At 41.1% G+C, this 13,713-nt stretch overlaps 1 protein-coding gene across 3 annotated transcripts in view; it reads left to right on the forward strand.

The window, feature by feature from the left end:
- Positions 1-13,713, forward strand: part of celsr1a (cadherin EGF LAG seven-pass G-type receptor 1a) — a 118,968-nt gene that overhangs the window by 50,232 nt on the left and 55,023 nt on the right. For all 3 annotated transcript variants that reach the window (XM_049566550.1, XM_049566549.1, XM_049566551.1), the window contains exons 3-6: positions 73-361; positions 6,081-6,303; positions 8,865-8,980; positions 12,869-12,957. In XM_049566550.1, coding sequence (XP_049422507.1) covers positions 73-361; positions 6,081-6,303; positions 8,865-8,980; positions 12,869-12,957 — 717 coding nt within the window. The remainder of the gene's footprint in view (positions 1-72; positions 362-6,080; positions 6,304-8,864; positions 8,981-12,868; positions 12,958-13,713) is intronic.

Here is a 13,713-nt window from a genome sequence, read left to right on the forward strand (position 1 = left end):
CTAAAGTGCAAAATATTAAATTCTCCAAAAACTGAACTAGCATTTTAAGGCTGGGATTTCTTCTCTCTCCAGGTGTTGCCGTTTGATGACAACATCTGCCTGCGGGAGCCCTGTGAGAACTACATGAAGTGTGTGTCGGTGCTGAAGTTTGACAGCTCCCCTCCCTTCATCGCCTCCAACACGGTTTTGTTTCGGCCCATCCACCCCATCAACGGGCTGCGCTGCCGCTGTCCACTCGGTTTCACTGGGGACTACTGTGAGACGGAGATCGACCTCTGCTACTCAGGACCCTGCAAGAACAATGGGAGATGCCGCAGCAGAGAGGGAGGGTACACCTGCGAGTGCCTGGAAGACTTCACGGGTGAGTTGTCGAGATCTACACTAAATCATTGCAATTAAAGGAATTTTCTTAAGAAACAAGTCAAAATATATGATGTAATTATTCAATATATCTGCTTAGACCCTATTACAGACTAAGTGACTTGTTCTGATGGACATTTTTTGCAGTTTGTGGCATATAGTTCCTGGTTGAACCCCCTCGATTGCACCAACACTGGCAGAATTTGCTGGGCAAATAAAAAGCATATGATGTTGCTGTCAACTTTTGGGACCTTTTGACACAGCTAACCTATTGATCTTGATTGCTTTTGTAGCTTGCATCTCTTGAAGAAATGTGGGAAGGCTATCAAAGTAAAAGGAACAATTGCTTCTAATATATCTTTATTTATTTACATTATTTTGTATGTATATTTGATTACTGGCAATAATGTCTTAACTAAACTATATGGTACCTAATACAAGTTACACAAAGGGCATAATAGTCCCTGTGTATTAAAGCCACCACAGAAGTAAACTGTTTTATAAGTATGTAAGGGCTCGTGTTTTTTTCTGACAAAGGCTTTAATGACTGGTACAAAATTGCCAAACCGCACTGACAGGTTGTTAAAGCTCTCAGCACCTATTGTTGTCGCTTGAGGTCGACCCCAGTGCAGGAAGCAAAAACATGCTTTGTGATACAGTAGGTATAGCCAACTGCGCACACACACGTACACGCATACAGTAGATTTCTTGCTGTATAGAGGTGTACAGAATGCTGACTATACTGGTCAAACCACATCTCGGATATCACTTAACTCTTTCACTAAAACCACATAAACTTTAAAAGCTAAAAAAAAGAATGCAATACAGTACAAGCAGATAAATCTTCCTTCTTAGTATAACTTACTAAAATTTTTCCCCTTTAATTTATGTTGTTTCCATGCTACTTGAAAGTAGTAGCACCCATGCCTGTTGATTCAAAGTATTGACTCTGTCTTTGTTTTTAGAGAAAAAAGACATTGGGAAACAGGTTTTTGGGATCTGTAAAGACTGTTGGCAAGTAAACAGATTTTCAGTTAATCCTCATAAATCATTGCGCTAAAATGGAGACACTTTGTCAAGACTCAGCAGATCAGGTGTGAAAGGAATGTATTCAATACTTGGTTAGACTTTAAAGGGGACCTACTTATCTTCTATCAATTATAAAGTCTTGGTGTGTGGCCAAAGTTTCAAGTAATGAATTTATGACGTATGTAAAATTTATGGCTGTGAGCAAAAAACGCAGGCTTCAGACTACTCTGAATACTTTTTTTTGCTACTTTCAAGACAAGCCGATGTAAGACGGATTTGTTTATATGATCATCTGCTCCAGACACACTACTGCAAGTGCGTACATTACGTAGCAGTGACTGCTACATGTAGCTACATGCTAACATAGAGAACTTTGGAATCAAATTCCTGCTGAAACACGCCAGGTTGTGAAGATTTTGGTTTAGAAGCTTTTACGGGTGATTTTTCACAGTAGAAAGTGTTGCTTTACTCCTTTACAGTCATTAACCAGGCTGCAATGACTGTGCAGAGACACCAAGATTTGGAGGACCTGGAAATACTGACCAATCAGAGACGGCTGTGTTTTTTTTGGGAAGGAAGGCTCAAAGAGAGAGGCACTAAAATGGAGCATCTCAGATAAAGGGTGAATACGGGTATTCCAGCAAAGACAGTATAGCAAAATAAAGTGTTGATAAAGGTCGATTTCCAGTTTTGCCGTTACTGGTCCGGTGTACAAACTTAAAATGGTTTGAATTTATGCAAAGAGACTGAACCAACATTCGTCATTATGGCATGTTCTTGCAAATTAACAGTCTACATCAGCAACCTGACGGCGCAGCAGGGCTAAATCCAACTCTTATTGCATCAGTAATAAACAAAATGACAGTGTGAATAACATTATATTACGTATGTTTCTTTATATGCACATGCTGTGTTTGTTATTAGAAAGTTCATGTGTTTTTGGGGGGTGATGAGAGGAGACATGGAGGTCTCTCAAGAAAGTAAAACCGCATGAGTATGGCAGCATTTTGGATTTGAAGCCTATAAAAGAGGCGTCCTAATTAACCATGAGAGATGTAGCCTTGCCGTTTTGAGTTGAACTTTTGTTAGACATCATGTTTCTATTTAATTCTGTCGCTGGGTGTAAACACAATGCAATGTACAAGGAATGGTTGATTCGAAAAGTTAAAATGAGCTGCAAAAACAAAATAAGGTGGAAGCTGACGACCACTGACCATTGCTAATAACAAGCTCGGCTACTCGCTGTTGGCTGTATTCTGTGTCATTTTCATTAAATACCGCAATATAAAACGTGTGTTTTCTGCAGTAAGTAATGTTGCAAACATGCAAAGTTAGCATGAAAGCTACTCACCCATCTTTTAGGCGATTACCTCTCCAGTCTGTCCTCGAGCAAACAGATGATATTTACGTGGTTTGTTTACATGACGTTACAGAAGTGCATATTCAATGGCTTCACTGTGGACAGAGGGCTCCGATGTTATGTGATGTGACGTGATAGCTAGATGCTCGTTTGCTCTTGGAACTTAGTGTCATTATGTCCCACTGGGGAGCGGCTGCTGAGTCAAGTGCCACACCTGGTAAAATTCGGTACAGTGATCCAGTTTGGTGTTTGGCTTAATGTCAAATCAGTTTAAAATTTTTACACCAGCCCAACCCTAATTAAAGCGTGTAAACATGTTCCAGTACAAACCCAAAATGCAAGTATGAACCTGAAAATGAGCATAACATGTCTCCTCTAAGGATACAGACAATGTAGAGCGGGGAAAATGTGAACTTAATTGACTCCTCAGCGTACTTTTCAGCGAAAACCAGGCTTGATTTTGAGAAAGGGTCAAGGAATCTTAAACTCTGCCTGGAAGCTGCCACTTACAGTCACTCTACGAAGCATTCACATGGCAGATGAGCCTCGGAAGCTTTCATCATTCCCATTGAAATCGCTTTCCGAAATATTTCCCGATGTCAGTGATCTTCCTCCCATATTTCCCCCCTTGTACATCTGATACCTGACTGTCTCTGCTTCTCTGTCTCTCCCTAATAGAGCCTGAAGGGCCTCTGACAGCCGTCGTCCATCCTCTCTTCTGTGTCTCCCAACACTCCACCTCTCCTCTCCTTCTCTTCCTCTATCTTATCTGATGTAATTACCTGATTATACCTGCCTTTGTCAGTCACTGGCCCTCTCTCGCCTCTGTCCCCTGCTCCCCATGTCCATCTTCTCCGCTCACCCATCATATTTTTCTTACCTACATCTCCTGTGTCCCCTCTTTGAAGGTCACAGTTCAACTCCAGATAGTCAGGGCCCATCAGGGGCCATTATAGGGCCGATGACAAGGGGGCCCGATCTGTCCTCCTTGGGTTTCCTACATTACAGGAAAACAGATCCTTATAATTCCCCCTCGGAAAAAAGGATTATGTCGAGGAGAGAAGGGCCATTAGCTGGTTCCAGGCTGTGGTGTTGGGGGTCTGTGTGTGTCCTGGGTGGAGAGATCTTGTCTGGACAGCAAGTTGACACACAACACTGCATGGGACACAGAGGCACCCATCACAAATAATATTCCAGTCAGAAAGAGGTCTGCTGGTGTATTAGTGGAGGAATTTACATGAGCTGAGCCAGGAAACTGAGCTCGAGTCACATGGTCATTTAGGAGGAATTTCCCACTACAGTGATTAACTGAATTAGATAATATAATACACAGGGTACACAAGACCTCATAGAGCTGATCCAAAGTCCTCTTGTTTGCCTGGTTAGTTTGGTTGCAGGATTCAACCGTGCCTAGATCGACTCCTAATAGGAAGCCAGGTAAAACAACACACAGACTGGTGTAGAGCCAAAATGGTGAGCCCAGGTCAATCAGTAGAGAACAGGCTTATGGCTGCAGGTGCTGCTCACCTCAGCTGAGGCCATCGGTCAGTCACTGGAGGCACATTTCTGATATGAGTTTTATATAATTGTGGGTAGCTGGCCATGCAGAGCTGACGTGACATTTCATTCTGTTCTTTGCACATCTCTATTCCAATATCAGTTCAGATACAACGGTTGCACACCAGTATATGAAAAGTAAATATCAAAATCACTCTATGTGTTGGTGAATATTCTCAGTCATCCAGGTCATGGCAATCTTAAGTGCTGTATCCTGGGCAACTGGACTTATTTGAGTTTTTTGAAGACGTTTCACATTTAATTCAAGAGTCTTCTTGAGTTTGAGAACTGAAGAAGCCTCTTGGAGGAGAGGTGAAATGTCTTCAAGAACCTCAAGCAAGTCTAGCTGCCTACAGTATGGCACTTAGGATTGCCATGACCTGGATGACTGAGAATCTTCGCCAACCTATTGACAGAGTGATCTTAAGTGCTATATCATAGGCAACTAGACTTGCTTGAGTTTCTTGAAGACATTTCACCTCTCATCCAAGAGGCCTCTTCAGTTCTCAGACTTCTTCAGACTCTCGAATGAAAGGTGAAACGTCTTCAAGAAACTCAAGTCCAGTTGCCCAAGATATAGCATTCAGGATCACTCTGTCTAGTTTCTCTAATCTTAACAGTTCTTGAGAAGAGGTGGAAACACCTTGTGAATCTTGAGAAAGAAGTTTCATTTTTCAAAACTTCAACACTTGGTGTCCTCAGTTCCCAAACACTTACTGTGTTGTTGAAAGAATAGGTGGTGTCACACAGTGGTGCCATGCCCCTGTCTCAACATTTTTTTGCAGGCATCAAATTCAGTATAAATACATACATATATATATATATATATATATATATATATATATATATATATATACAAAAAACAATGAAGTTAATCAGTTTAAACATTAAATATCTTGTCTTTACACTGTATTCAGTTGAATGCATCCTGTTTTTATTTATATCTTACATGGCCTGCCAACAATTTTGGAATCAAGGATGTAGAAATGTAGTGTATTTATGTATTTATGTATGTATGTATTTATTCTTTAACTTCATAAAACCAAAGATAAAGTGATGCCAAGAAGGACTTATCTGATCTTGATAGGGTTTAAAAGTATCTGCATGAGTTCAGCCATGGATTTAACTTGATGGACAAATCTCTCATCCCTGTCACTCTTTTCTTACGTTCTTTTTTCTTTTAATCCACTGTCTGTAAAGTTTTTTCCCTTGTCACGCCCTGTCCATGCTCCATACTCCTCTTTATCTCCCATCCTCTCTCTTTTCTCCAAATACGGCCAAATAACTCTATGGCTAAGACCTGTGCTTCCCAGAAAAGGCCTATAAACAGGGCTTTGTCTTTGTTGCTAATGCTTAGATGGAGATAGGCTTTACTCAAACTGGCATTTTAAAAGGGGCCTTAAGTAACATAACGTTAACACTGTTGTGTAAGTGAGCTTGACTTATAATCAAAGGCATCTTGTTAAAACAACTGGATTCCAAACAGATGATGCATCTGTATTTCAGTCAACGGTGGACAACATGCTTCACAGAAAGGCTGAAATGATAATAAATTGATGAGATGATGTGATGACAGGTGATTTATCATTCACATTGCTTTGCACTGTTGTTACAACACTTCATATCTACAGAAAACATAGTGATGTCTAACAGACAGGGTGTAAAGATTTTACCAGTTCAAACCAGGGCAGCAGTGAAGGTGTCAACTCGGTACAAAAAACAACCAATGCAACATGGCTCAGCTGTTAACCTGACTTCTCCTCTCTTCTCATAGGGGAGCACTGCGAGCTGAATGCATCATCAGGTCGGTGTGTGCCTGGCGTGTGTAAGAACGGCGGCAAGTGTGTCAACCGGCTTGCCGGTGGCTTCATGTGCCAGTGTCCACCAGGGGAGTTTGAGAAGCCCTACTGTGAGATGACCACACGGAGCTTCCCTGGACAGTCCTTCATCACCTTTAGAGGCCTGAGGCAGAGGTTCCACTTCACTGTCTCCTTCACGTGAGTTCTGTCCTTCCTTCTTCCCCTGTTGTTTTAATGTACCAATTAACTCAAAGTCCTACCTATCCATTACTTCCAAATAATTGTTTGTGGATGAAATTCAGTGCCGCTTTCACATGCCAAGACACACTGGGCAGGCGTCGTGCGTATCTGTCTCCGACAGGGAAAAACCACAAGCACTCGGGCATGGACGGTACTTGGACTTCCTAGCTGAGCTAGCCTTGCTAGACCCGCTAAGAGAGTGCCCTTTCTTTACCGGAGCCATTCCGCTTCGCTAGTTAGCAAGCTAAACAGGCGGGTCGTTAGCTGGAGCTAAACTTTTCGGAATGGGAATTTGTTAGTGTGGCTAAACAAATAGTTGTTAGCTAGGCTAAACGGCAGAGGGACGGCTAGTTAGCAAGCTAAACACGCACTTCGAAACTGGTATTTGTTAGCACCGTTAAATAAATAACCTTTAGCCAGGCTAAACGAGAGAGCAGCAAGTTAGCAAGCTAAACAAGCGTAATGCAGAAACAGCCTTGATAGCGACGTCCTGGGTAGGGAGCAAGCTCACCTCCTGTGGACATTTAAATCGCTAGCAAGTGTTCTGCAGTACTCAGGTTATGTGAGGTGAAGTGCAATAAGACCGAGGAAATGAGACTGTGCAGGGTATTTTATAGCCCCGAGGGAAGGCGGGACTTCCCCTGCCTGCGACAGTCTCATTGGCCTTGACAGGCGTGTTGAAAACGTTTCTTCAGGTTGGTCTCGCGAGGACGCAATCCCCATACAAATGTGTTGTACCGAGTGTACCAACTGAAAGGGAACTGACCATTTACTAAACTCTGTCCCCCTTAGCCACTGTTGCTACGCCTAATTTTTTACAATGATAACGGTAGCAGAATTATTACTGGGAATTCTTAGTAATATTTAAAACAATGGGTCCTTGATTTCAGTCAGAAGTAGACAGACGCAGGCTTCTCATTTCTAAATGGCAACTGTCCATTTTTCAGGCTGTAGCTAACTTGCTGACAGATTTTATCGGCTAACGCTAGCTTAATATATTCGCTAACTGTAGCCGTGTCCAACTTGTGCTAAAACAAGAAGCTTGTAAAAGGGCTCTTGAACGATCGCAGCTAACATTAGCCATCACTCTGAACTCTTTAAATGAGTATTCCTGTTAAAAATTAGAATAACCTTTAAGAATGTATTATTTACACAAAATATGTGTCATTAGCCACCAAATTCAAGTAACACATTTACTTTTAAAGCGTATTCTAAAGGTTTGGATCGACAAAGTCTTCGCTGTCCTTTTTGTTTTTGCTGAAGCACACACCTTTTCACAGCAAAAGGTGTACAAAAACTTTCTGCATTCAAACCCATATTCAAGTAAAAGTATGCCAGAGATTTTTAAAGACTTTTTAGCTTTAGAAGAAGGAGAATTTTCTTACGAACACACCAAGTTTATCACAAACATTCAAATTCAAAATAATCACTTTTTGAGATACATGATACATGATTTGAAAAGTAACTAGAGCTGTCAGTGCAGTTGCCTCAAAGTTGTACTTAAGTACAGTACTAGAGTAATGTACTCAGTTACATTCCTCCACTGTTCACAGCAGCAGCAGTGCATGTCTGTGATACTTGTAGCAGTGTGTAGTAAACAGTAATGTTGGGAGTGTGAGGAGCTGCATAAATAAACGCAGTTGCGTTCGGTGAGCTAAAGTGTGTCAACCAGGGCGTGCCGAGACATGTGCACGCTTTTCCATTGTGTCCCAGTTCCCTCCTCTCAATACAGAAGACACACTCCCCATCTGAGTGTGCAGCGTTATGAGGAAAACATCCCTCGCTCAGCAAGTTTGCGCCACAATAAATATTATGGAGAGAAAAACTTTTATCGTGTGTTTCATAACAGGTGAGATGAGTTGATTAATGTGAGTTCGTCGACAGTGTGTCGGTGAGAAAGGTTTGCAGTGCGGTGAAAACAGGAAAGGCTGTGTGATGAGTTTCCCTTATCAGTGTTTGGCTACGGCCATCCTGACTTCCTGCTCTGTCGGCCTCACTGGCATCTGCCGGCTGACTCCTCGCCCTCACCTTACACTTCTTACACACACACAAACTGCTACACGTGAACTTTGCACCCTCATGGAACACACTCATGAGTAGGTATTCACCAGGTCTTTCTTCCTCACTCACTCGTGGATACGCTCAAGCATCATCTAAGGCAGGAAGACTGTTTCCTCTCTGCGGCCCTCCAGCTTTTACAGTTCCTGCCTTTCCTTTCCAAGTGACTTTTCCTTAAGAGCTCCTCAGTCCTTTTGTCATAAAGCTATCTGCAAGGTTGTCAACCATTCAGTCCTGGTCTGTTTGAGTTGGATAGGTGCTTAGAAATGTGATAGGAAACATGAGCCAGAGAAGGGAAAACAGTTGGAATACACTCAACCCCTGTGTGACAAATCGTTTAATTTTCTCACTTTGTATTTTTAGATTGGATAAATGTTTCTGTTATATAGCAAAAAGCAACATCATTTTGTATCTCCATTTTTGTGTTGAAAAATAATTTAAAATCCCATCTGTCTCTGCAGGTTTGCTACCAGAGAGAGAAACGCTCTGCTTCTCTACAACGGCCGATTCAATGAAAAACATGACTTCATCGCTCTGGAGATCATTGACGAGCAGATTCAGCTCACCTTCTCTGGAGGTTAGGCCCCAGTGTGTGTGTGTGTGTGTGTGTGTGTGTGTGTATGTACGTATGCCGTTTAAAGTGATGGTTGTTGATATGAGCTACACTGTGAGTAGATTAACACAGGCGTAAGAACACTTTATCTAAAGTGACTTTCACAAAGAGCTGGCCTAATAACTCTTATCAACATGCGCTTTCTTTTACAAGGTGTGTGTTTTTGTGTGTGTGTTTTAGTGCATGCATGTATGCAAATGTACCCGAGTTTGAACATATTTATTTGTGTGTGTATGTGTTTCTGTATGTGTTAGGAAGGGAGATGGGTGTGTTTTACTGTTTTTAAAAGCAGCTGCTTCGTCAGAGTGGGAGCTGCCAGGTTGATTGATGATGGTACAGACACATTACTGGCCAAAAAACACCAACTCAATACACACAAGCTTGCATGTGCACACACAAAGACTAAATGCCCATGATCAGTGAATCATCAAAACTTTTTCACAAACAATGAAAGCTTTCAAAGCATGCATACTTACACACATAAAGTTCATGTGCAATCAGAGCAGTGGTTGAAGAAGCACTCAAGTCTTTGACCTTAGTAAAAGTGATAATACAACCGTGTAGGAATACTCTGTAATAAGTTAAAGTCAAAGTAAAAGTACATATGTATTAGCATCAAAAAGTACTCATGCTGAAAGGCCAGTGTTGGGGAAGGTACTTTGAAAACTTAACAAGCTACCAATGACTTCACACTGGAAGAAGTTGAACTATAGCAAAGTTGCGATTGTGGCTCAGAGGTAGAGCAGGTCATCCACTGATCGGATGATTGGGGGTTCGATCCTCAGCTCCTCCAGTCTGCATTTCAAAGTTTCCTTGGGCAAGATACTGAACCCCAAGTTGCTCATGATGACCCATTGGATGGTTATTGCCATGTATGGCAGCCTCGGCCACCAGTGTTTGACTGTGTGTGAATGAGTGAATGTGACATGTACTGTAAAAATGAAAGACTAGAAAAGTACAGTCCATTTACCTGAAGGAGGAGTCTAGTTTGGTTAACTAAAACTACTGAGAAAAGGTAGTTCAAGCTACTTTGTAAAAAATGATCAAATTTACATGTGATACGAAATTATAACAAAATATTATAGAAAAAAGTCACATGCCAGCAAAAAAAATGCCACTCAGTTGAGTTTCTAAAAAATGCTCACTTGTCCATAGGTCATAAATAATGTAAAAACAAACCAAAAAAACAATATTCTTTGGAAAGCACATGGAATGTCAGCTTTGATTTTGTATGTCCATCAGTCAAACACCTGCCTTCAGAAACTAGAGTCCAGGTGGGAGTATTGCACCAAGATGGATTACTCAGTCAACCAAGTAACTCCTAAAATAGTCTGCAAGAACTTCTCTGAACATTTGTTAATGTTAATTGTTAATGCTTCTGACTAATTATGGTCAAAGGCGGTTCAATCACAGTAGAGAAGCAATGGTAAAATAAAAATGATTTCCTTTAATGGCCCAAAATTGCTTATAGTTTCAGTAGTTAACCACATAAAATATGGCAAAAAGGTAATGTAACTACTTGAATTGTGATGCAAATATGTATGTAGTTGAACTACCAGCAAGCTACTGCAAAATGGAAACTATTAGTTTAATTTTATGCAGCACTACTCCCAAAAGAATGGCCCATTTCAGAATAATGTATATTAAAATACTGGACTATAATTATTGATGCATTAACGTGTACTGTCACTTACTCCATACACTGCTAGCTTGCGAATTCCCCTGTTATCTCATCTTTACCTATAATCATACATCACATTATATTTGTTGATTATATTTTATATTATTTATCTGAATAAGCAAAGTAACTTCAGTTATCAGATGAATGTAGTTGAGTAAAAAGAAGAAAATTAACTCTGAATTGTAGTGGAGTAGAAGTATAAGGCAGCAGAAAATGGAAATACTCAAGTGGATTTCAAGTGTCTTAAAATTGTACTTGAGTAACTGTACTAGTTACTCTCCACTAATGAATCAAACACACCCACGATCAGTGTTCAAACTGTAACTGTTGGACTGCAGATCAAACACGTATTCTTCAGCCTGGTGACTGTTGTTTTCAGAGTCGTTCTACTTTCCCATGGTACCATACAGGGAGGAATCCAGTTCAATATCATTATGTTGGGTGAAGCCCGTTTGGGAGCCAAGCCAAGCCCTTGTGTCCCACTTCAAATCTGAAATATGACTAAATGTTGAATGCATGACTCATCAAATTAAATACTCAGAATTATGACTCATGGGTAATGAGAAGGGTGGGAGGAAACTCTTTGATTTGTTTGCAGTATTTTTCTTTCTGTGCTTTTCTATCTTTAGAAGTAGTGCGGTGAACACATGAGCGAAGTAGGATGTACAATCACTTACACATACTTCACCCTTATTCTGTTTCTCACGTGCAGAGCAAGAAAACTGAGCCATCATTCATTAACCCTCTCACTGATACACACACACACACACACACACACACACACACACACACACACACAGATGTGACTTGTCAGTGTTGCAGTACTGTTTACTGATTTCCAGAGCAGTGGATTCCTGCCCAAGCTGCTCCTGCCCTTGACAAACAGAGAAAACCCTCAGTAAATCTGCTGCTATTGTGCTGCACAATCTTCTCACTGAGAGCCATTAATACTACAGACTAATACTGGCTTTTCCAGCTGATTTATGATCATGGTGTGTGTGTGTGCATGTGTGTGTGTATGTCAAGCAAGGCCACAGTCTTCCTTTAATGGTAACTTATAACCTGTGGAATATGTTGAGTGAAGTAGCATTCCTCCTTTTATTCAGTTACATTAAAATGAGACTAAAGTTGGTTGATAAGAAAAAAACGCACCTTTGCTCAATTCAGTACACTCAGGAGTTTTGCTGCTACTACCTTACTAGGTCTAGTATGACAAGGAGATAATGTTAGCAAACATTAGCTAATGTTAGATGGTGATTAAGTCAGTTTGCTGACATAATGATTCTTTTCTACCTGTGCTAGTTTTACTACAAATTAAACACATTACATCTACACATTAATCTAAGAACCTTTCAGCTATTGTCCGATGACGATAACGGCCAACGGCCAACATTTTGGGAGATACATTGTACAGAACAAAGAAACAGTTCACACATTTCAAAACAGGTGTGTAGAAGAGGGACGAGTAGGACACAATTTGCAGACAAAATCCCACACACTGTCTAACTTGCAAAAGAAATACATTTATTGCAATGTTTTGGGGGTGACACCTTCATCAGGCAAACAGGTCTTCATCAGCTTTTCTTGATGAAGGTCAAAATACTGAAACATTGCAATAAAGTTATTTCTATTGCAAGGTAGAAAGTATGTGGGAGCTTTTCTGCAAATGGAGATCCTGTGTAGCCAGCGGATATCAGGGACGAGACTTCCTCCTCCGTGCACAGCTTATTGTCTACAGTTTGATTACCAACTTGAGACGGGTCCAGACAATATTTCCGCTAATCTCTATAGACATATATCTGCAAATGAGTGCAGATGAGCTAGACAGAGGCTAATAAAAGCTCAGTCTTCTTCAGAGGATTGCATCAGCCAGAGCATATTGCCTCTTTTGTCTCGACAAGGACTGTTTACCTGAAGGCAACCAAGGCCTGCTCAAATGTCAATTGGTCAATACTACTCAGACTGCAAACCTGAATGCTTCCGATACCAAAATCCTGTACCACTGCCTACAGAATCTGCATTCAGAGAGAGATATCTATTTATAGAGATTAGTGAAACATGACAACGGCTGTATCCCAAAATTAAATGGAAACAACTTTGTCTTTTCCCACCTTTGTTCCCATTTACTCACACTCTCTTCCTTTTTCCTCCCTCTTTCCCTTGTCATCCAGGTGAGACAAAGACCACAGTGTCTCCCTACATCTCAGGCGGGGTCAGTGACGGCCAGTGGCACTCGGTTCAGCTCCATTACTACAACAAGGTAAGGAACTTTGTCACCCAACTGAGCGCTGCACCTTCTCCTCCAGTAAAAATGTACTTCTCAGTGCTTGAAAGGGAAAACATGAGTTGCTGAGCCTTCAGTTTGCTTTGGAGAGTTTGTAATATAGAAAAATCAAGTCCATATAGTGCGCAGCCCATTGAGATCACAGTTAGCCAGTGTTGGGCGTTGATAAGTTCTGAAATTGTACAGTGGGAGTAAAGTGTATGAAATGTGGCTTTCTTTGAGGCTACAGAGGCAGTTGACCTTGACTGTTGATTCAGGAGATTATCTTAACGGTGCAGGCTTGACTAATGACGTTAACTCTGACACGGGCTCACCCCACTGCCTTAGCCTTTGACGCTGAATTATAGTATAGCTTCTTTGAAAGAAGTGCAGGGGCCTGGCTCCAGCTTCAAGGGTCAAAAGTTCATCAACTGTATTTTCCAGCTACATGTCATACCAGTAAGTATGTATATGTGTCTGAGTCGAGAGACCATGCATACTTTGATAGCTGCACAATCTCAATTGAATCTTAATCACTAAGAAGACATCATAATTTGTTTCATTCGTGGTGTCTAAAGTTGTTTTTCAAAAGGTTCCCACGCTGGTCTTCTTGCCTCTCCACGAAGTCCGATCTCAGACAAGAGCCGGCGATTATTTCACAACCTAGCTCATGTATCCACTTCACTTGTAATATTATATTAGAAGGGCTTACATTGCAGTCAATTGCTGGTGTTAACTTCCAACAAACTTCCA

This window comes from Epinephelus fuscoguttatus, linkage group LG22, assembly GCF_011397635.1.
Source record: "Epinephelus fuscoguttatus linkage group LG22, E.fuscoguttatus.final_Chr_v1".
In the NCBI taxonomy this organism is placed as follows: domain Eukaryota; kingdom Metazoa; phylum Chordata; class Actinopteri; order Perciformes; family Serranidae; genus Epinephelus; species Epinephelus fuscoguttatus.